The sequence below is a fragment of the Neomonachus schauinslandi genome, chromosome 9 (assembly GCF_002201575.2).
Source record: "Neomonachus schauinslandi chromosome 9, ASM220157v2, whole genome shotgun sequence".
Lineage (NCBI taxonomy): Eukaryota > Metazoa > Chordata > Mammalia > Carnivora > Phocidae > Neomonachus > Neomonachus schauinslandi.
Window position 1 is genome coordinate 26579163 of NC_058411.1, and position 25454 is coordinate 26604616.

Consider the following 25454-nt stretch of genomic DNA (forward strand, 5'->3'; position numbering starts at 1 on the left):
CCGACTTGTGCTCTCTCTCACCATCTGTCTCTCTCTCTCAAATAAATAAATAAAATCTAAAAAAAAAAAAAAAAATTAAAAAAAAAAAAAAAAAGAAATCCAAGATCTATTCTCCATTTCACAAAGAAAATATTTGATTATGCACTAACAAGTAACATCCTCAAGTAGAGATATCTGCTTCTAGTTATAAGGAAAGATAAAACACCCAGAAAGAAAGTATCAATGGTTAGACAAATCTGAGGACGCTTTCAGGTAAACCATTCTTAGCTTCAACAGAGAAAAACCTTACAGCACTTTCCAAAGTTTTATCAAAGATTAGTGAATATGAAGTCTATCAGATCTAATACCAAAGAACAAAAATGCCTCCTGGAAAAAAAAAAAAAAGATATGTTACATATGAGCTCTGTGAAGTCCAGAGCACTGGAGAGTTGAAGTTTGACACTTGAAACATGCACAAGTATAATGGTATGTCAGCAACACATTTATAAAAGCCAAGAGCGGCTATCAAATTTTCAGATTTCAGGACATAAGCTTACAATTAACACAGTTCCTAAATACATATCCTAACCCTAAAACAGCACCAAATGGCCAGGTTACAAATTTAAAAATTACAAGATAAGAACTTGAAGCAAAATTATTCCATTCAAATATATCACATCACTTTAAAAGAGCAGTCTGCATGTGGTTTTGACTAAAAGAAATGATCTTAAGTAGTCAACTTACCGAAGCATTTTCAGTTCTTGTGCAGCTTTCAAAATGATTTCGTGCTGCCTCTGACTGAGAACCATTACCCCTCCAAGGCCTTGGTCAGAGTCTAAGTTTGTATCCGACCCCATCATTTCAGAAGAATGATGTGAGGAGGGCATATGTTCCGCCATGGGGGAATGTCTATCCACATCAGATGGGTACCATCTGTCTGACAACCGTTCTCTTTCCCAGTCCATTCTGTCAGGGATATAATCTCGCTTTTCCCGCCATGTATCTCCTCTTTCTGGATACTCTCGGATTCTCAACTCACCCCTATCACGAAAATCTCGATCATACCCATGGTCTCGATTTCTTTCTTCTCTCCATCTATCATCCCGATATCTATCCAAAGGTGGAAGAGGTGGGAGGGGTGGTAAAGGTGGAAGAGATGGAATATCCCGTTCACGAAACTGTGATTCTTGTTCATCCAGTGGTCTCCCATAATCTCTGTCCCACTCATTATCCAAATTTCTATCATACATATCCATGGGTCTTCCAATCCGATCCACATCCCTGTCCAAGTCCCTGTCCATTTCCCTGTTGTAGTCCTCATCCATATCCTGATCTCTCTCCCAATCATCCCACCAAGGGCCTCGTCTATCTCCATCATGAGATCGAGATGATGGTGCTGAGAACCTGTCCTCTCTGTTATATGGATCTAGTGTATCTTCTTGATAGTCACGTTCACATTCTCTCCAGTATCTTTCTCTATCCCAATCATCAAGTCTTTCTCGTTCCACTGGAGCATTTCTACCATCTAATGGGAACTCTTCATGCCCTCTCTCTTCTCCATGGTTCCATGGAGCCCTAGGAGGCTCATCTCGGTGATATGGATACATTTTTTCCCCACCATCTCCTGGTTCTGGTCTAAATGGACCTCTGTCACGACCAAAATCTGGTCTTCCCAGTCCCCTTTCCCTACTGCCAGGCCCTCGAGGTGGTCCCCTCTCCCTACTCCCGGCTCTTCGTGGTGGTACTCTCTCCCTACTCCCAGCCCTTCGAGGAGGTCCTCTCTCCTGACTGCCAGCCCTCCGAGGTAGTCCCCTTTCTCGGCTGCCAGCTCTACCCCTGTCCTGGCTGCCTTGCAGACCACCCGGCACTTTCTCCCGACTGCCTCCTGGCCTCATCAACCCTCTGTCTCGACTGCCTTCTCCTCTATTCATCTTCTCTCGACTGTCTTCTCTTCTACCCATCATCTTATCACGAAAGTCTTCTTGCTTGACCAACCCCGGGCCACGGCTGAGTGCCTGGCCTCGACCTCTATTTACTAGTCCTTTATCCCGTGTGTCTTCCATTCTGCTTTGCCCAGGACCTCTGTAAGATGAGCTGCTGCCTCGATTGCCTTCTAACCTATTATCTCTATTATCTGGCCGAGGCAGCCCTTTCTCTTGGCTGTTTTCTGAATGGGGCAGACCGATACCCAAAGGTTTAAAATCATTATCTGCAGTTAATGATGATGACGTTGTCACTGCTGCTCCTCCCTCCATCCCCCCTGGTTTTGAGGGAAAAGCAGATTGAGAAGGTAGAGGTTTATTTGCAAGGGATACAGGCTGAGTAACAGCTTGGGCTTTGTCCATTTGAGTCTCCATACTTTGAGAATTCTGGTCCCAATTAGAAGGCTCTATGGGCCCTTCCGAGACTTCGCTTTTAGGTGGCTCTTGTTGAGAGTCGCTTAGATTCTCATTTGACTGAGCCGCCTTGGCATCCTTTATATCTGTAGCAATGGAAAATGTAGCTGACTGCATTTTAAAATTCTTCTGCTGGTTACTATTGGTGTCTGCTAATTGTTCTTTGTTTCCTGAAAGAGGTTCTGCTTGTGATTTAGGTTGCTGCTGATGTTGCTGTCCAAAAGCTGGCTTGGGGCCTTTCCACTGTGGTCCACTCTGTCGAGGACTGAGGGATGTATTGGGGGTAATATAAAACTGAGATGCTGGCCCCCGGGGAATCATTCCCCATTTGCTTTTAGTGCCCTCTGTTGGGTGACCTTCATATCTGGGTCTTGGCCCATCGGGGCGATTTCCTTCAAAACGAGGCCCTTTGGGTCTCGGTCCTTCACACCTTGACCCTAAATCCTCAAATCTTCGAGGACCATCAAATCTACAAGTAAAACAAAAGATATTACTCAAGACAGTAAAGCAGAAAAAAAATATTCTCCATGTAAGAATATTTAAGGCAATCGTGCCTTAGAATCTGTTTACAAAAATGACTCTTTCAGTCATCATATAAATCCTGAGGCATCTATCTTAGAATCAGTACACTAAAATGGCAGTGCTCAGAAGGTCTCAGGACAGGCTTTGGAAATCATGTCAGTATTATTGTAATTCACTTCAAAACATCTCCTGCAGCAAGTCACTGATATACTAAATTGTTAAAAAGCAATTATAAACATTGTGACTTAGTAGACAGAAAAGTCCACTCATTTTTAATGGGGAAAAAAATGCCACAGCTAATTCTGAGAGTACTTTCAGAATTAAAATATAACTAACAACTAAATAGGAAACAATCAGAAAGATAATATAGGATGATTATAAATATTGTTGGAACTAACATTATCATCTGGACTAACTGACAAAAATTCAAAAAGACAGTAGCCAGCTGTATCTTAAGAGTTCACCCTGACATTTTAAAGTCTGAACAGTGCCCTGAAAATTTGCTATGGACCTAATTGCTCATTCTGTAAATTTTTAGTGCACATCCCCTGCCAAGCACTATAGTACATCCAAGGGATATACAAATAAAATGTCATCTGTTGCCCTCAAAGGATTTACAATGGAGGAGAAAGAGAATCTAAGTGTAAATAAGGTGCAATGACAGAAGTCTATCTGCATATAACAAGGGCAACAGAGGAGGGGATGTTCAATTCTACCAGAGTTGGGAGGGGGGGGGTTGCTGTCCAATAAAGGCTTTATACAATAGATGATGCTTACATTAAGTCTTGAAAGACAAATTCTCTGAGGCCAGGCTAACAGAGCATATTGGCGATAAGGGAAATGGGTGGCAAGGAAGTGGTTAAGGAAACACTGTGAGGAAAGGCAGAGAAACACACACCAGCATGGCATGTTTGGAAGTGCAACAGTTGAGTATGGCTTTGGCAAAGAGGAGACAGATTAGGGAGAGCTGGGAAAGGAGTGGAAAGGGAAGGAACTAAGAGACAAGGCAAAGAGTAGGCAAGAATCAATCTCTAGGAGACCTTGTATGCCTTGTGTAGCAGAGACTACTGGTGCCCCTCCAATGGCCATTCCCCCTTTTCCTACAGTAACTGAGCCTCTTCATTTTTAGATGGACACAAAGCTAGCCAAACTCAAGACTGACTCTCTTTCCCAAATTCTCCTGCAGCTAGAACTTGTAGCCATGTTCTTGCCAATGGGCTGAAAGTGAAAATGACCAGCACATCCTTCTGGGTTATACCCTTAAAGGGAAGGGCACATCTTCCTCTTCACCCTTTGATTTTTCATGCTGGCTCGGACATGCTGGTGAAGCATGTTGGACCATGTAGATAAGAGCAATATACTAGGGGATGAAAAGTAGCAAATTAGGGGCTCCTGGGTGGCTCAGTCGTTAAGCATCTGCCTTCGGCTCAGGTCGTGGTCCCAGGGTCCTGGGATCGAGCCCCGCATCGGGCTCCCTGCTTGGCAGGAAGCCTGCTTCTCCCTCTCCCACTCCCCCCTGCTTGTGTTCCCTCTCTCGCTATGTCTCTGTCAAATAAATAAATAAAATCTTAAAAAAATAAATAAATAAAAAGGAAAAAAAAAAGAAAAGTAGCAAATTAGAAGGAACCTGGCTTCTTGACATTACCATCATGTAAGTGTGGAGAAAGAATAAACCTCTAATTTATTAAGGCATGTGACTTTAGATTTGTTACCATAGGTGAATTAATTTAGCTGGGTAAGAAGTTGGGAATTACTTAATGAGACTTACAGCCACTACAGATGGTCTGATTTTTAAAAGATTGCTCTAGCAGAAAAGTAGCAGATGGATAGGTGGGAAAGTTTATTGTAGATTGTTTCCACGATTTGGGTAAATGAAAGTGAAGCCTGTTCTAAGGCAGTGACTGACATGAGGATGTAGAGGAGATAAAAGTGAGAGATGTGAAAGAAGGTAAAATGCATAGGACTTTCTAACAGGTAAGATTAAAATGACAACAAAAGGGAAGAATTTAGGATGATTCCAAGGTTTCTGGCTTAGGCCTAAACGGATGGTGATACCTTTCATGCTTTTAATGAGAAAGAGAAGAGTTTTTTCTCTTATTTGTTTCGGAAATCAATGAAGAATAATAAATTCAGTTTCAGATAAAACATTTATTTCCTATCCCTGTTGACATCAGGCTTTGCTGGTCTAGAAGTCTTTTAGTTTCAAAGGGAGGAATGCTCCCATCAGGGGAGACAACAGTAACTCCCATTAAACTCAAGTTGAGACTCTCACCTGGCTACTTTGGGTTCTGAATCAACAGGCAAAGAAGGGAGCTACTGTACTGGCTGGGGGTGATTGGTCCTGAGCTGCAAGAGGAAATTGGGTTACTACTGCACAATGAGGGTAAGGAGGACTGTCTGGAATGGAGATCCTCTAGAACACCTCTCAGCACTTCCATGTCCTGTGATTAAAGTCAATAAAAAATGACAATAACTCAATTCAGACAGGACTGTCAACAGCCCAGACCCTTCAACAATGAAGGTTTGGGTCACTCCACCAGGCAAAAAACCAGGACCACCTGAGGTGCATGCTGAGAACAAAGGGACTACAAAATGGCTGGCAGAAGAAGGTAGTTAGTTATAAATACCAACTATGGTTACATGACCAGTTGCAGAAAGGACCATAACAGTTAGGAATATTTCTTCCTTAATTTAATATGTTTAAATATATACATATGTATTAGTCAAACATCTTTGGCTGATTTTTCTTCCTTATCATCTAACATAAGATGTATTAATAATAGTTAATTTTATATCTCAGAGTTTAAATTACAGAGTATCAAAGAGAGAGTGTGACCCAGCTAGAAGAATGAAGATTTCTCCAAAGACAAAAAAGGGACTTTATATCCTTTTCTGGGGAATAGGTAAGAATCTTTTTTCAGTTGTCCAGGGATAAATATTTCATGTCAGATGCAGAAATCTCCCTTGTGACCCATCCTAATCAGAAACATATAAGGGAACTCTGGGAAAGGTACTACAGCCTAGCCAAATTGACAGAACACAGAGTCATCACAAGGAATTTCAATATACATAAACCCATTATAAACAGAAAAGGGACCGCCAGCAGATGAGAGTTTGGTTTTAAATTCTGGAAGACAAAGAGCAAACATGAGTGGTAACATATGGAGCAAGAAGAAGCTTAGAAGTTTAGAATGCTGATAGTAGAAGGGGATGCAATAAAAATGGGCTGGTTTGCTCACAGAACCCCAGAGAGTCAAAATTCTTAGATACCATGAAGGAGAGGAATAAGACTTCCGGGCTAAAAATAGTAAATTAAAATCTATATTCATGGGGCGCCTGGGTGGCTCAGTCGTTAAGCATGTGTCTTCGGCTCAGGTCGTGATCCCAGAGTCCTGGGATCGAGCCCCACATCGGGCTCCCTGCTCTGCCGGGAAGCCTGCTTCTCCCTCTCCCACTTCCCCTGCGTTCCCTCTCTCTCTGTCAAATAAATAAATTAAAAAATCTTAAAAAAAAAATACAATTCAAAATACTTATAAATAAATAAATAAAACCTATATTCAGAACCATCAACCAGACTTTCTTTAGGCTGAATGTCCCTAAATTCTTGAATCTGAGGGCCCTCTAACAGTAGCAGTTCTTTGCCCTACCACCTAAAACAAAACCTGAAGTTACTGAGTGGGAGCAACAATAGTTGGTAAGTTCCCCACATATACACAGAGCTTCCAATTAGCTTGTCTGTGTCCCCCACACTTAAATATAAATGGATATTTATTTTAATACCTAGGTATTTGAGGAATGTCTCCAAAACAAAAGGAAGAGACCAAAGGTAAACAAGGTCATAAATCTGGAGAAAACAGAGATAATGCAAAAATCAGAAGACAACTAAAAAAAAAAACAAAAACCCAAATAATATCCTCAGATTCTTAAAGGTACTGTACCTATAAATCAATTTGCTATATATAAAAAAGGATCAGAACCAAAAGAACTACAGAAATTTTTTAAATTCTCCAAATAAAATGCAATAAAAGGATTAGTAGTATCTCAGAAAGTACAACCAAATGAAAAAGAAACAAATATAATCAATCTAGCAGGTCCAGAAACCTACTAATGAGGAGTTCCAGAAAGAAAAAAAACAGAAAACAAGAAAAAAAATTAATAAAGAAATAGGATAAAGATTTAAGAGTTAAGAGATTCCCATGTCCAGACAGAAAGGGCCTAGCTCACTAAGTACCCAGGATAATTAGTAAAACAAAACAAAACAAAACCGACTATGAACTTTTAGAATACCAGGGGAAAAGTTTTTGGCAATAGGGAGAAGTCAGCTAAAAAGGAAAAGAATCAGAACAGTACAGCACCTACACTAAGTGACAGAAGAAAATAGGATGATGACCCTAAAACCTTGAGGAATAATTATGTTCAACTTCAGTGTGTAGTATGTCAATGGTGTTAAACAGTTTGGTACTGGCATAAATACAGACACACAGATCAATGGAACAGAACAGAGAGCCCCCCCCGCCAAAAAAACCTGCACATATACAGTCAATTACTTTATAACAAAGGAGCCAAGAATATATGATGGAGAAATGGAGAAAGGACAGTCTCTTCAATAAATGATCCTGGGAAAATCGAACAGCCACATACAGAAGAATGCAACTATAGTGCATCTCACACTATACACAAAAACTAACTCAAAATGGATTAAAGACCTGAAAGTAAGAACCCAAACCATAAAACTCCTAGAAAAAAACATAAGTGGTAAGCTCCTTGACATGGGTCTTGGCAATGATTTTTTGAATCTGATATCAAAAGCAAAAAGCAAAAATAAACAAGTGGGACCACATTAAACTACCAAGCGTCTGTACAGCAAAGAAAACCATCAACAAAACAAAAAGGCGACCTACTGATTGGGAGAAAATACTTACAAATATTATATCTGATAAGGGGCTAACATCCAAAATAAAGAACTCACACAACTGTAGCAAAAATACAGACAATCTGATTAAAAAATGGGCAGAAGATCTGAACTGGTATTTTTCCAAAGAAGACATACAGATGGCAGTAGGTACATGAAAAGATGTTCTACATCATTAATCATTAAGGAAATGCAAATTGAAACCACAATGAGATATTACCCCACTCCTGTTAGAATGGCTATTTTCAAAAAGACTAAAAATAACAAGTGTTGGCAAGGATATGGAAAAAAGAGCTCTTGTACACGGTTGGTGGGAATGTAAATTGGTGCGGCCACATGGAAACCAGTATGAGGGTTCCTCAAAAAATTAAAAGTAGAACTACCATATGATACATCAATTCCACTTCTGGGTATTTATACCTGAAGAAAACAAAACAACAACAACAAAAAACTAACTTGAAAAGATACATGCATCCCCATGTTCACTGCAGTATTCACAATAGCCAAAATATGAAAATAACCTCAGTGTCCATCGATGGAAGAAGGAATAAAGAAATTCAATACTGAAGTGAATATTATTCAGCCATGAAAAAGAATAAAATCTTGCCACTTTTGACAACATGGATAAACCTTGAGGGCATTATGCTAAGTGAAATAAGTCAGACAAATACTGTATGATCTCTCTTATATGTGGAATGTAAAAATAAATAAATAGAAAAAAACCTCAAAGATAGCTCATATCTATGAGATAGCCCATAGATACAGAGAACAGGCTGGTGGTTGCCAGAGGCAAGGGTGGGGTATGGGAGAAATGGCTGAACTAATTTTGTTTTTAGTTTAAATAAAATCAAAAAGTTTTAAATGCTCAACTTCAAATTCTATATCCAAATTATTAATCAAGTGTGAGGTTAGAATAAAAACATTTTCAGACACACAAGACTCAAAAAATGTACCTACCTCCAACCCACGGTCTCCTAGTAAGTTACTTGAGCATGCATTCTGGGAAAAAGAGACACTAAACCACAGGAAGGCATGAGATTCAGTAAACAGTGAATCCAAACCAGGAGGATAGTCAAGGGAAATGCTGGAGTAACAGCCATATGGCAGATATTTTGGGCAACCAACCACCCAACCCAGCAGGTGAAAAGAAAGAAGACGCATAAATCTGGGAGAGAGATCTCAGGAAAAAAAGAGCTGGTGTTTTTGAGACTGGGGTTGGAGAATTATTTTAAACATTTTTCAGGAAGACAATCGGAAATCCTAGAAAAGTCATTACACTAAAGAAAATATAATTATAACACACTGCTTATGTCTACAGCAAACATGGTTTACTTATCTAAAAACAGTGATATAAATATATTAGACAGATGGGGTTAAAGTAGTGTAAGAACCAATCTTTATCAGACCTGGAAGTAAATATATAACATTTAAAATGTGTAAATCAAGAAAGCAGAAGCATATTATTTAGTGATAGGAAGGTAACTACCAAAAGAAACAGCTAAAGAATTAAAAGATGTCATTAGAAAACACATCTAGGCTGGCTGTTCTGCTTGATTTTTAAAAACTTTATGTATGTACTGCTTTGATAAAAATGTAAAATGAATTTCTTTAAGTGGCACAGAGAAATTAGCCCTAAAGAGGAGGAAGAAGGGCTTCTTCTGAGGCTAGAAGAAGAAAGATGAGGGTAGTAAGGTAAGGTAAACAGAAGGGCAGGAAGTGAATTTCACTGGGCCTGAAAGCCTCTATTTTCTCTGGGAGGCAGGAAGCTAAAATAAAGATACAAAGCAAAATAAAAATGTTTGCGGAGACAAAGAAAGCAGCACTAGTACAGATGGTCTCTGCAAAGTGGTGAAGGCTTGGCACAGTTATTGTTGGGCAAAGGGAAAGGAGCTGACCAGGGACTTGTCAAAGGATGCACCTCAATGCTTAGGATGGAGGCCACTCATTTACTTATTTACCTATTTATGATACTGTTTCAGGGCTTGTGATGGCTTAATTCCTTTTCTTGAAGTTACATTTATTAATTCAAAGTGCCTGGAAAAACATCTTAGATCATTAAAATTGTGTAAAGCTATCTGCTTTGTATTTAATTCAGCAATCATTAGTTCATATAAGTGGTAAGAGAAGACTATCCTCCACAAGGTACAAGAGTCAGTAAGAACCCTTGTCCACTCATTACCCAGTATTATGAGCAAATCTGAATACAAATGAACTGCCTTCCTAACCAAACTGTGAATGCCTTCAGAATTTTATCCATAACTGAGACATTCTGGCATAAGCAACAGTGAATGAACACCTGTCAGGCACTATGTTAGTGCTGGAAATAAACGGATACTTAATTCAAGGAGTTCACAGTCCACGGGAAGAGTGAGGCAACTAAATCAACAATTAGCACATAATTTGATAAAATGGGACATGTTGGCCTTGTTCACTGAGGTATCCCCAGTGTCTGACTCACTGAAGGATCTCAACACATAATTACTGAAGCACTCCCTGCCCCATAGGGCAGGAAAAATAGGAATTAGTAAAGCAAAAACTGACAGGAAAGGGATTCCAGACAAAGAGAAGAGCATGTTCAAGGCCAGAGGAAAGGATAAAGGAAGGAAGAGGCACTAACAGATGAGATAAGGAAGAAGAGAGCACAGTGGCAAGGTTATAAAAGTTAAGGAACTCATTACTCAAGGCTCATGCCTGCACATACATATGCAGTTTCCTGAAAGGGGAGGGCGCTTTGCTTTCAGATTAAACTGCTGATCAACAGCCAAAGGTCATCATTTTATTTTTATTTGGGGGGTGAAAATGTTAAAGCAATTGAAATATACTTTCAACACTACATGTAAATGGCCATTATTTATCAATACTGCACTTCCAAATTTTCAAAGCTCAAGGATGTAACAAATGTTAGACTATCAAAACCTTTTGTATTTATAAAAGTAAAGAATTTTTAAGCCTTTGGAAAAGAAATATATTAAGAGATACTCAATTTAAAAGTGTGTACAAAAATAAGTCATATTTACATCAATACAATGAAATGCTATGACCTTTTTAACATAAAAACATTTGAAATAAAGTACAAACATAGCATATATTCACTAAATACAATCACATAAAAACACATGCATTGCCCATTGATCAGATGAAAAGAAAAACAAGTATTTGGTGTTTAAATATTTAGAAAATTTTTGTACAGTTAGGCATTTCATAAACTTCTAAAAAATAAAAACCCTAAAACTAGGTATGAAGCCATTAGAGGTATGTATAAAACTTTTAAGATTTGACATAAAAAAACAGACTCCAAATTGGGTATAAAAACTTAAGAGGTATGCAGAAATACAAATACCCTTAAACAAGATAACATCTTATTGTCACAACAGTTACTAACCATACTCAAATCAGCTGACCATGGGAATTACAAAATATTAAATTCTGGAATCAAATTCCTGCCCTTTTAGTTTTCATGTGAGATAATTTTTCTAATTATTTTCTAATATGTATAACCAAGATCCTAAAATCAAAATTCCCCCCAAGAGTAATCTCTATAAATAGGAACAACCATGACATATGAAAGCATAGAGTAAAATTATAGTGTTTATAATCCCTTGCTAATCCTAATAAGACAGGTACAGAATGGAGGAGGTCCACAATTTCAATCCGAAAACCAATCAAAAAGTATGTGTGACAGATCAGAAGCCGAGATATTACAAAGATGTCAATTCTTCCGCAAAATGGTCAACAGATTCTATGCAATGCTCATCAAAATTCCAGCAGGTTTCCGAAAACCGACAAGCTGATTCTAAGCATCACAGGGGAAACAGAGAGGACCAAGAATAGTCAAGTCGCTCTAGATCAGGGGTCAGTAAACTATGTCCCATGGGCCAAATCCAGTTAAGAGTGATTTTTTACATTTTTAAAGGTGAAAAATAAAAGGAAGAAAGAAAAATATTTGACAGAAACCAAACATGGGCTGCAAAGCCTAAAAATATTTACCATCTGGCCCTTCACAGAGAAAGTTTGCCAACCTCTGATCTAGAAACACAGAACTGGAGGACTTACACTAAGAGATATCAGGATTTATCACAAAGCTACAGTAATTAAAACAGGACACTGGTGCAAAGATGGACAGATAGAGTCTAGAAACAAATTCACATGAGTCATTTGACTCATGATGAAGGAGATACTACCAAAGTAGTAAGGAAAAGATGACCTTTTCAATAAATGGTGCTGGGCTCAACTAATTAGCCATATGAAAAATAATAAATCATGACCCCCTACCTCATACCATACATTAACAATCAATTCTATATAGATTGTTGACCTAAAAATAAAAGGTCAAACAATAAAAGACAGCAGATAAAATAGGATAATGTATTTATGGCCTTGGGGTAAACAAAGATTTCTTAAACAACACAAAAAAGCACTAACCATGAAGGAAAAGATCAATAAATTAGACTACTAAATTAAAATCAATAATTTCTATTAATCAATAATTTCCATTAATCTTTGGGGTTCCTCTGGGTTCACTGGATCCTAATTTTAGAACTGTTTTGTTTTGGTTTTTTTAGACAGTCTATTATACTCACACTATAGTACAAAGAGAATGGCTAAAATCAACAACACAAGAAACAACAGCTGTTGGTGAGGATGTGGAGAAAGGGGAACCCTCTTGCACTGTTGGTGTTGGAATGCAAACTGGTATAGCCACAATGGAATGCAAACTGGTATAGCCACAATGCAAACGGTATGGATGTTCCTCAAAAAGCTAAAAAGAGAACTACCCTTTGATCCATGAATTGCACTACTAGGTATTTACCCAAAGAATACAAAAGTACTAATTCAAAAGGATACATGCCCCCCAGTGTTTACAGCAGCATTGCCTACAATAGCCAAATTATGGAAACAGCCCAAGTGCCCATCAACTGATGAATGGATAGAGATGTGTGTGTGTGTTTGTCTATATACATATACGTACATACGTGTGTGGTGGAATATTACTCAGCCATAAAAAAGAATGAAATCTTGTCATTAGCAACAATGTGAATGAAGCTAGAGAGTATTATGCTAAGCAAAATGTCAGAGAAAGACAAATACCATATGATTTCACTCATATGTGGAATTTAAGAAACAAAACAAATGAGTAAAGGGAAAAAAATAGGCAAACCAAGATAGACTTTTTTTTTAAAGTAGGCTCTATGCCCAACATGAGGCTTGAACTCCTGACCCCGAGATCAAGAGTCCCATGCTCTACTGGCTGAGCCAGCCAGATGCCCCCCTTCAAGAAACAGTTTCTAACTATAGAGAAAAAACTGATGGTTACCAGAGGGGAGGTGGACGGTGGGGGGTGGGAGGGATGGGTTAAATAGGTGATAGGGATTAGGAAGTGCACTTGCTGTGATGAGCATCGGGTGTTGCATGGAAGTGTTGAATCACTGTATTTTAACACCTGAAACTAATATTACACTGTATGTTAACTGGAATTTAAATAAACACTTAAACCAAAATATTTTATTTAAAAATAAAAAACATGACTTTTTTCTTATAGGCTTTCCCAAGAACAAAGAGAAAATTTAGCTCTTTAAAAAAAAGAGAGAGAGAATAAAACTTATATTATCATGGAATTACTATATGGGTCCATTAGATCCTTTCATAAATTTAAGATACATTATGAGATCCTAAGTGACTTTTTTTCTGTATCTTAAAACATTCTGCAATTTCCTTATCCTAGAATTAATTACTCACTCATCATTGTTTATCAATTATCCCCAACTATGCCAAAAAAGATTAAAATACAAAGATAAGGAAGGAATGATGGATTTGCCTAAAGGATGAAGCAAAGGTGGAAACAGCTGTCACCTCACCCTGCTTTGTAGTGCCCAAAATATTACAGCCTATTTTTAGGCTTCATTGAACACAATTGAGAATTTAGAAATTTTCATTTCCTGACTAGAATGGCAAAGAAAAGTGAGAGAGAAAGCTGTGTCAAAATAAAAAAATAAACAGAGACAGAAGCACTCTAGTCTCTAATAAACATGTGAAACTGATCATATCAGTAAAATCTCCAACTGTAAGTCCTCAGATGACAGTACCCTAGATTAATATTCTCTACTCAACATTCGATGAGTGAACAATATATTTCTAAGGACAGAAAGGAAATGTACTCCCCACATAGTTATTAAACTGTAAGGATGTCATTACATAATATTTTGTGCCAAGAAGCTGGACCATTCTGCTTTGCCAGAAGAATGTGTGACAGGATTATTTCATCTTTTATCTTTACGTTTATGTGCCAAAATTTACTTGATGCAGAGTTTTGCTCTTGTAAAATTTTTATAAAAATTTCTAATAAATTGTTTTGCACTATCCCTTTACTGTTACGTCCGTAAATTATTTGTAAAATTACTTTAAAATGTGAAAAGTAAAAAGGGCCCACTGGATCTATACGGTACTTTTTTGGTATAGTGAGGATAAGAAAGACAAAGGGCTATAGAGTAAGAAATAGTTGAGACAATCTAGACAGAATGATATCTAGTATGCATAATGAACTCCTACAAATCAATAAGAAAAATACATAACCCAACAGAAAAACTGGGAAAAGACTTCAATCAGCATTATCATAAAAGAGGAAATTCAATTTAACAATAATCAAATGGAAAGAGAAGTTAACCTCATTTGTCATCAGGGAAATACAAATTAAAGCCATGTTACAATACCACTAGACATCCACCAAAATTGCTAAAATTTAAAAATTTAACAATACCAAGTGTTGAGGAGGATGCAAAAAAACTGCTGGCGAGAATGTAAATGGACATAATCGTTTTTGGAAAACTGTTTGACAACATCTATCAAAGGAGAACCATACATACCCCCCAGTCAAGCAATTCCAATCACTGGTATATTTATAAACAAAATTAAACACACACACACACACACACACACACACACCCTAAAGGGACACATACAGCACCAAAAGACACAAAGCAGTGTTCTTCATAATAACAAAAAAACTTAAATGACCATCAATAGTAGACTAGATAAACAGATTGGGGTATATTCACACAATAAAATACTGTAGAGAAATGGGAATGAACAAACTGCAGCTACACACACCATGGATGAATCTCACAATAACATAATGTCAAGTGAAAGATGCCAGACTCAAAAGAGTACATGCAGTAGGATTCCATTTATATAAACTTGAAAAACAGGCAAAACTAATCTATGGTATAAAAAGTCAGTATAGTGGTTATCTTTGGGGTGAGGGAAAATGGGAAGGGGCACGAGGAGGACTTCTCAGACCCTAGTAATCTTTATGTCTTGATCTCAGTAGTGATAACATGAGTGTGTTTACTTTGTGTAAATTCACTAAGCTATACGCTCAGGATTGTGCACATCTCTGCATGTTACCCTTTAATAAATAAATTTTATGACTGAAAAATAAAAGGTTCTGGGAAACCAACATCCACTGACTTAACAGTTTATTAGAGCAGTGGTAGTCTTCTAGAAGACCTGATGAATCAAATGATACACATACATACACACAATTTCAAAACAGCTGCCCCAGATGCTCCACAGTGTGGTATTTACACATGATGCAGTTCTATCACTTGGCTTTTTGGAAACCTTCACAATTTTTAGACAGCAGCCTAAATTTGGATTTTGCAAAAACTCAAAGTAATTTACATTATTTTAATAGTGCATTATTGGTAAGTCAGTTATCTGTGTTCTCCATTCTTGTTTTTCTACCCAGCTTTGTTTAAAAAACAAAACAAAACAGAGTGCCTTACTGCATCAGTTACGTGTTTATAGCAAACTCTGAATTCAACTAGTAAGAAAAATTCGCAAGTTTCCTTGATAGTGTGGATTATTCCTACCTCAAGTCTCTTTCACTCACCAGCTTCTCACTGATTTTTTTTTTTTAACCTAGTTACACAGGAGGAAAAAGAACCACGCCTGGGCAATAGTCACAAACTATACTCAATATGAGCTAAGTGAGCAAAAGAAGTAGAAGGGTAACAGAAATGGAAATGACATAAGCTAGATTGGGGAAAGGCTTTAAAAAACAGGGTAGAGAATATGAGCAGGATCCAATTCAAAAACAAAAAAAAGCCATCCTTATGAAAGTTACAGGTGAAAAAGCTAGAGAGGAACATCTTATATCTCAAAGCAATATAATCAACATTTATTAAGATTTCAGCAGACTAGAACGTTGGCCCAAACCTAATTTACATGAAATGTAAAATAAAGTCTTAGAAAAAGAGAAAAACAAAACAAAACAAAAAACACCTACACAAGTTCGGGATGAGAGAGACTTGGCTTAATAACAGCTAATGTGAAAAAGACTAGGGAAGCCAAATTGACTTTAAGCTCAACATGAGTCAACACTGTGACGGAGCCGACCAAAAAAAGCAATTTGTTCAGCTATACGTGTACATTATTTATAACAAAGTTGTTAACAGGTTCTATGGTTCCTTGCATCTGAAGGAGACTGACAAATCCAAGGCCCTTCACAAGACAAGGAGCAATGTAGCAGGAGGAGGCTAGAACCAATGTTAGTGTGAAAAGAAAAGAAGAATCTGAGTTTCTGTGACGGCAGAGAAGAGCAGGTATGGCAGGATGGGGGAGACAAGAGGGCACTGTTTAAAGAACTGCAGGGACACGCTATAGAAGGGGGATAGGATAATTCATTATGTGTTACACCACAGAGGCAGATCTAGAATCGACAGGCAGAAGTGAAAGCAACACATTTAGATTCAACACAAATAAACTTTCCAGAAAACTGTCAACACCTTACGTGGTGGTATTCCTTATCACAGTGCCAATGTTAAGCAGAGGCCATCAACCACTTGTCACAGGAAGTAAAATGAACTCAAAAGTGGATCAGGGGCACCTGGGTGGTGCAGTCTGTTGAGTGTCTGACTCTTGGTTTTGACTCAGGTCATGATCTCAGGGTTGTGAGGTCAAGCCCCACATTGGGCTCCACGCTCAGCGCAGAGTCTGCTTGGGACTCTCCCTCCCTCCCCCTCTACACCTCCCACCCCCCCACCGCTCGAACATGCTTGTTCTCTTTCTCTCAAAATAAATAAATCTTAAAAAAAAAAAAAGTGGACCAGATGGCCTTGGATTTAATTCCATCTCAATCATTTACTAGCAATGTCATCTGGGGGAATTTATTTAGAACCTCTCCAAATCTCAGCTTCCCTTATATGTTTACTTCATGAGATTATGGAGAAATAATAAGGTAATATGTGCAAGACCCAGGGTGACACACTAAAATGCAACACAAACATGAGCTGCTATAGAGGGGATATTGCACTAGATAATTGCTAAGGTCCTCCTAGCAGTGAAATTATTAACTGTACCTTAAGGTAAGAAAAAACTTAAAATAGGTCCTAAATTTACAAGATTGGGTAGGCAAAGACAGTAAACATTAATATGATAGAAAAAAAGGGAGCAGAAGATCTATGTTTCACAAGGTGTTAAGAATGTACTTTTCTGATAGCAAATTAGTCACCAGATCTAAAAGGCAATGCTTAATCCAAGAGATAAGTAGGAATTCTAATAAAAAAGTTACACATGCCAAATAAATCAAGACTACAAAATGCACTTGTAATCACTGACAGTATGAATATCACTGAATCATGGCATTAAACACAGTGTTTAACTAGTGCTTTTGCTCTGGGAACCCCCTGGATTCTGCTCCCACCAGGTGTGGACTCAGGCTCTACTCTTCCAGTTACATGATGCTGAGCAAGTTACTCAAACCTCTCACCCCCGGTCTGTAAAGGGTAAATGTAGGGTATCAACCTGCCTCGTTCACATGCCACCTCCTTCACAGGTGCTGAGAAGACTCTATGAGATAACACATGTAAATCCTCTGGCAAGGCTTCTGGCACCCAGAGGAACTCATGTTAATTATATGTTGCCACAGAGGCAGATCTAGAATCAACAGGTAGAAATTACAGCAACACATTTAGGTTCAATGCAAGAAATAAACTTTCTAGAGAACTGTCAACACCTTATAAGATGGTGGAGTTTTGTGCCATGTTTTTTTAAGAGTTATAAATTTGGGGAACAAATAAAAGATATATTTTGTTTCCAAAAGTCAAAATTAAGGTTAAATTAAAAATGATAATATAGATACATTGACATTGAGACGGAAAACTAACCAATGTACTGACGGGTAGAAAAAGCAAGTTTACAAGACAATATGCTCAGTATGATCTCATTTTTTTATGACATGTATTTTTTAAATTATTATCTCTAGATTGTGGAATTAGGTGACTTTCACTTTTTAAATATTTTCTATACTATCTAAATTTAGTATAAGGAGTATGTATTTCTATCACAAGTTCCAATCGGAAAAAAACATGATTGATAAGGTTTCTCTATAGGAAAATTAACATTTAGGTCAACGTTGGGGGGGGGGAATATACTTTTACAAACTTGGAAAAGTGAATTTAACACTTTTTAAAAAGCAAAAAAACAAAAAAAACAAAAAAAAAAACCCTTAGACTACTAGTAAATTTTTCTGTGTGCTTTTCTAAAAAAATGTGGTTCAGACAAAAGGAAAACATCTCCCAAACTGAGGGAGATATACAGGGAATAAGCTCCATGGGGGTGGGGATTTTGTCTGCTTTGTTATATTTACTGCTATAAGCACAGAGCAGGAATAAATATTTGCTGACCAAATGGATAAAAGTCCTATTTACCCTTATACTAAATTTTGTTGCCTATTTCACTAGAATATTGGCTTATTCATCTTTATCTCCAACATCTTGCGTATTATCTAACAAAGAGAAGTTACCAATTCAGTTATCTGTCTAAGAAAAAAACCAAAAAAGATAAAGTTAATAAATATTACTTTTGAAGCTAAAAAGTCAATAAGAAATTGATAAGCATTACTCTAAAACAAGACATTCATCCTGGACTATAATCTCTACATGTAGGATAAAAGCAGTGACATCAAAGAAATGGGGGCATGTTACTATTTCTAGATTTTATTATGTTATGTCTAATATGTGAACAATACTAACATTATTAACTGTAAATCAGGATTGTATAGAAAAGTACAAAGAGAATATAAAAATCAGCTTTTTATACCATCAAGGCCTACTCAGCATAAATCAACAAAAAAGCCAAACCAAACCAACCAACCAACCAAAGGCAGACCTACCTTGGGCCTCTTGGGCCTTCCAAGTAACTGCTTCTAGGAGGATCTGGAAGCAGTCCACCTGACCTCACTGGCATGTCCTTGACTCCAGTGATTGGCTGAGATGGAGCAGCTGAAGACTCCCCAAGTCCTTGCTCAGATGAGAATGAACTATATGGCAGAGTAGACTTGCTCAGAGGGGTTTTAGAATTCACTTGTTCAGATGGGCTAACAGCTGATTGCAATGGAGGATGGTAGGTTGAGGGTGGGCCTGAACCAAAAGACACAGGAGTGGGAAGCAGTGCTGGTCTAGGTTTCTCTGGAACCTGTGAACTCTGAGAACTGGAGGCTGGTGGGATTGGGGCTGTTGCTAACTGAGGAGGTATCCCTTGAGGGACCCCCGGGGGAGGTAATCCTGGAGGAGGTGTGGCTAAAGACAATGGTGGGAGGGGCAGGACAGGCGGAGGTGCCGTTGAGGAGAGAGCCGGTGGGGGAAGAACAGGCGGTGGCCCCGCAGAAGAGAGGGAAGGCGGGGGAAGAACGGGCGGTGGCCCTGTAGAGGACAGAGATGGAGGCATCACAGGTGGGGGCACAGAGGTTGGCAGAGAAGGTGGCATCACAGGTGGGGGCATGCCAGGTGGTGGCACTGAAGCAGGCAGGGCAGGGGGCATCACTGGTGGGGGCAATGATGGAGGCAATACCGGAGGGGGCATTGTTGGTAGAGGTGGAGGCATCTGAGAATACGGAACAAAAGGAGGTGGCATTGACATGTTCCCCATATACTGGTTCTTCATGTTCTGAAATGAATTGACTTTCTCCTGGAGATAGGTCTGAGTCGCTTTCATATGTCCCTGCCATGTTTTCCACTGCTTCTCATACTCCTGAAGCTGATCTTTATGAGGATAAGAATGGAGCTGCTCCTCCCACAGCTGAAACTCCCGCTCCCATTCTTGGTAGAGATGTTGAAACTGTTGCTGCTGCATCTCATAATGCCGCAGCTGCACGTCTACAGACATGGTCTACGAACAAAGGGGTGACAATTATTTCAAGACATTCATGTAAGAGAACTAATCATCAGTTAAAATATTAATGAATCAAGGGCATTTGTAGGCTTAGGAAATTAAAACGCTAAAGACTTTGGGAGGCTAGTAAGGATAAACTTGTTACATCTCCTTAACGATGATCATTCTTTCTTCCTTTGACTCATTTCTATAAGTTACCACAGAGTTGGAGAAACCAACTAAACACTAAAGCAAATACCTATCTCAGCAATAATTGTTTTTCAAGTTTTTCATATCACCATGGATCACTTTAAGAATTTGAAAAATGATCTATTACTACAGACATACAGACACAAGTTTGTGTCTTCAAGATACAAGAAGAACAAGTATCTTTTGTGGTGTATTTCCTTAGGTTTCTGTGGTGGTTGCTGTGATCTTTTTGGTGGATTTTTGCTTGTCTGTCACTGAAGTGATTTGTAGGCAACTTGAAACTACATGGTAAGAATCTCTGGTTCTTAAAACCCTTAGCAACAGTCCTCTAACGCCTGCCTGGGTTGACATGACCAGAAAATTCCACTATACCTGCCCCATCCCAAGAGCATTTTCATAAAGCTGTACTTCCCAAATCCCGGTGATTTGGACCCCCCTTGGAAACATCTAATTTAATTTCGCTCCCTCCTCACATTTCAATCTCTTTCAGGAATAACAACTCCTTGGGGGTGACTTGGGGCAACGTCCCCTGTGTGAGCTGAGGAAGCACTTGCCTGCATATGTGGCGGCTGCTGTATAATCTGCTGGTACTGCTGGAGGATCTGCTGCAGCTGAGTGTGTTTCTGCATTATGCCCTGATACTGGAAGCCAACTCGGTGCTGCTGGTGCTGCTGCCAGTGTGCTGCCGCCGCCTGCAACTGTTTTAACCTAGCATCTTCCTCCGGGTCTTCAGACTGAAGATGAGAGAGGGAATATACTTGTACGTAAGAAATAGAACAGCAACCAACTTAACAAAAAGCCTGAACATTTTATTAAGTATTGTATTATAAAGTCCGGCATGTCTACAACTCTGGCTGACTGAGAAAAGTTATTTTATGTTTAGATAAAAGACCTGGCTCTACTTACACTCTGGATCATGAATACTAATAGAAAGGAGTTATAAATTCCATAGTCTTCAGTGGAATAATCACCTCACTGCTCCTAAACAGGGCAACCATTTCCCCAAAAAAGTCCATTTACAGCTACACCCTTTGCACTCTATGAGAAATCTTTTTCTTTTTCACATTAGCCACTTTTAACCAATAGACTACAATGTCATCATTATGGCTCAACAAAGTTTCCCCATAGGCTCTTGGGAGAACAGATACCTTTGGACCGAAGTGAGAACTTTCCGTGTGTACTCAGTTAGTATGTTAAGTGACAAGGATGATCACACTGAATGCTTCAATAGCTCTGTAAGACAGCCACTATTTCAATATACCCATTTTGCAGATGAGGAAATTGCAGCACGGAATGGTTAACTCACTTGTGCAGAGTCCCTAACACCAGCAAGTGGCGGTGCCTCGACTACCGCTTGGGCAGTTTGACAACAGAAGCTGAAGCTCTTTACTACTGCCCTGTGCTGCCAATATGAAAACACCCTGGAATCCCTTTAGTGCTTAGAGAGCCTCAATTCTGAAGAGTGTCTAATTCTCCACTCACTTCAACCATCAGAAAAATGCCTTTTCTCAACTCTATCAGGCATTCATCGGATTTTCCCGTATCAGAATTTTACATGTACTTATAAAAAAAACCCACATAAAAACATATATCCATTTTGACAAAGGTATTTAGAAAAGAATCAGAACAAAAGCTAAACAATTTCCTAAACACCAAGCAATTAATTTTATGGTTACCTGGGGTTCCTCAGGTGGGAGAGGAGGTGGTACCTCCTCATTAGGTGGTGGTAACGGGGGCTCCTCAGATGAAGAGGGTTCTGGTACTTGACTGGTGGCAGGTACTGTAACTTCTTCTTTTACCAGCTCGGGTGCATCCTTTGCTATGACAGGACCTTTTTTGTGTCCTGGCAAATGCACTTTTGTCCTCTGCTGCAAACTAAGCAGGTGCTGCCGATACCAATACTGCTGCTGTTCCTACAACAGAAGGCATTTTTAAGAATTTTAATTGAAAATCTATATATCTGCAACTTGGTACTGACAGAGACCTGCATTTGTATTTGTGTTCACATGTCTATATGTAAGAAAAGGTAAAGCTGGACTGTGAAAGGTAAATAAGTAAACAAGATCTTTCAATTCCTCCCCCAAATTTATACACTTAAGTTAAACCATACATATTAATTCAACATGCTTCTCTACTCTTTCAACACACACACTTTTGGAAGTGCGAGCAGTCTTTTTGATAAATGCTCAGAGGAAATCCTTTCAGTATTCACAGCTGCTTGTTTTTAACCTGCCGTAGGCTGCTGTGGATTTATCCAAGGGGTCTTGTAATTAATGAATATAGCCAAATAGTTCTGTCTCTTCTCTGCCTTCTCTCTCCTCCAGTGCTCTTCCCTCTTTTAAACACCTGTTGCATGACAGCTATATACACATAAATGAGAATATACTGCGTTTTAGAATACTATTTATTTTAAAAGTCTCAGCTTTGTCTTCCAAATTATACTGTAATTTAACTTTCTGGAAGCCTGTTGTGTGCTTCCACTTTGAAAAAGTTACAGCAATAACAAGTCTAATGCAGAAGTAATTAGAAAATACAGCTGATCCTCATTATTCATGGATTCTGTATTGGCAAATATGCCTACTTGCTAACGTGTATTTCTAACTCCAAAATCAATACTCAGGAAACTTTGGCTGTCGTTTGTGGCCATGTGTAATAGAGCACTGAAAAATCTGAGTTGCCTGACTTGCACATTTCCTGCTGTGGCAGAACAAGGCTATGCTCTGCCTTTTTGTTTAGCTCTCATACTGTAAATAAGTGTCGTTTTCATGGTCTATTTAGGACCACATTTTTCAGATTTCTGTGCTTTTTCTTGGTGACTTTGCTGTTTAAAATGGCTGCAAGCACAGTGTGGTGTGCTGTCTAGTGTTCCTAAGTGCAAGAAAGTTGTGATATGTTTCACACAGATACTAATTTCATTCAGACATGCGTTACGCTGTTGGCTGTGAGTTCAACGTTAATGAATCAACAAAATATATTAAATAAGGTGTCATTAAACAGGAACACATATAAAACTAGGTTATGTATTAACTGGTTGATGAAAATGAGACCAAACCAAAGGCTCACATTTCCCCTGGGAGCAATGGTTTAGTATTCACTAATTCAATGTTCTTGGCAACTTTATGGAACACAAATACCTCAAATAAGAAAACAGACTGTACAAATAAGCAATAACTAATTAATTAAAATCAATAAAAAATCTTACCACTCAGACATAACTACAGGATCTTCATTTCCCAGTATTCATTACATAACTCCCTATGGTTACAAGGTTGCATAAGGAAAAAAGTTCTCGTAACACTAAAATATTCACTCATGTACTACCCTTTATACTTCCATAATTAACAACAGCATGTATTTCTACTACAATTATAAGGATGCAGGATTTTATGAAAGTGATATTGGAGAACTTTGGAACCCATTACTGATAGCTGAGGATCTAGCAGAAGTCCTGCCAGTTAACAACCAAAACATTTTTTATAACAGGAACTGCAAAAGAGGATGATATGAATATCAAAGGTTGATAATAGCCCCTAGGAAAACTGATAAATCTCTACTTTTTTTCAATATATCCAAAACCAAAATAAAAGATGATATACAGTATTGCCATGTAATTTTGTTGGTATTATGACAAAAATTATAGTACAGAAACCAAATCAACACTATTCTTTGTTCATTCTAAGACTCAGCTATCCCTTACGATTTTGAGCTTTGTTTTTTAAGATTGTGTCCCAAATCAAATTTTTTACTTTTTACAAAAAACTTTTGGTACCTGTGTTAAATGGATTCGTTTTGCTTAGATTCACTGGGATTCACTATCTTTGGGTAACCAGGATTTCCTATATTGTTAATATTTTATTACACATCCTCTCCAGTTTCCCACATGCAAACAAAATGCATAAAATATATAAATATATACTCTTTTCTCACTAAACATAATATTTTATTATGTTTTTTCACTCACAGAATCTAATTTTCTTGGAAGAGAGCTGTCTCAAGCTTTTCTTATATCTTACCTGGTGCTTAAGCATAGTGCTGGAGCACAGGAGAATGTCAATAAATGGTTATTGATCAAGTGAAGACTTCCCTTCCAGGCCACTCATTTCTATGACCTGAAACTTGCTCCAAACTATTGGGAGGAATAAATTCCATCTCACTACCTACATCTTGAAGTCTGGGTCATAATTGGGCTATTCTGTTTTTAATTACCATGTACATAACCATCAGCTCCAGAGATATAATTACTTTTCCTATTGAACATAAAAAAAACCCCAGCACACTGACCACGATAGTTGACAATAACGTACTATTAAAACATTTTCAATTTTCTTCCACTATTTTATGAAAATAGCAACAGGCTTATCTTTCAGCTTAAAAAAACTAATAAACTGAGTCTCTTTCAAGTACAAGTTAAAAGTTTCCCTTGTTTTTAGTTGCTTTGAAAGCATCACTAAAAGATACAAAGCATCTTTCATAATAAACTAGAAGCCATGGCTACAGACATGGAAGACTGTACAGACCTAGATTCTTGATCAATTTGTACGTACCCATCTTATTGTCAAGGCTTCCCATCTTTGTCTTAGACCCAGTCTAAGGTTAAGAACCTTATTAGGAGCTCGAGTACTTGTTGATTTGCTGACAGTATGCACTGTAGGTCAATTTCTATTTTATGTATGAACCCAATAAGCAGAAACCAGATCTAATTCAGTCCTAGGACTAGGCTTCGGCACATTTTTAAAGCTCTACAAATGAGCATCATTCAGACATGTCCTCAGTGACCCAAAGAGAAAAATGATTTATCTCTATTTTACAAAGGAATAAAACCTGCTTGGACTTCTAATGAAGCCAAAGCCAAACCAGTAGCCAGTTTTTCTGATTGTCCCATCATATCAGACAACTCCATCTCACATGGGATGTTAGTTCTCAGAGGAAAGTCATTGCATATGTCACATTCAAAAAGATTGAACAAAGAGAGTTAAAAAGGATGTAAGAACTATTTGTCACAAATATCATTATCGAAAAGATGCTAACTTATTCAGCAAGCATTTACTGACCACTTGCTACCAGTACAGTAATAAACTAGGTACTAAATGATTTTCCAAGCAGGGAAATACAAAGCAGAGAATGTGTGAGGTGGGGTGGGGAGGGAGAGAGATGGAGAGGGAGAGAGAAAGAGAGAGAGATGTTTTAGAGATTAATTTTGGAAGGTTGCCTTTCCTATCCAGGTTATTATAAATGCCTATAACACTAAATGTACTATGTCCTACATCCTAAAGCAAGGGGTAGGGAGA

The 25454-nt window shown here is 38.2% G+C and overlaps 1 protein-coding gene across 1 annotated transcript in view; it reads right to left on the reverse strand.

The window, feature by feature from the left end:
- Positions 1-25454, reverse strand: part of YLPM1 (YLP motif containing 1) — a 74789-nt gene that overhangs the window by 43383 nt on the left and 5952 nt on the right. The window contains 4 exon segments of the mRNA XM_044917928.1: positions 724-2844; positions 18980-19974; positions 20721-20900; positions 21843-22079. Of these exon segments, the coding sequence (XP_044773863.1) occupies positions 724-2844; positions 18980-19974; positions 20721-20900; positions 21843-22079 (3533 nt within the window).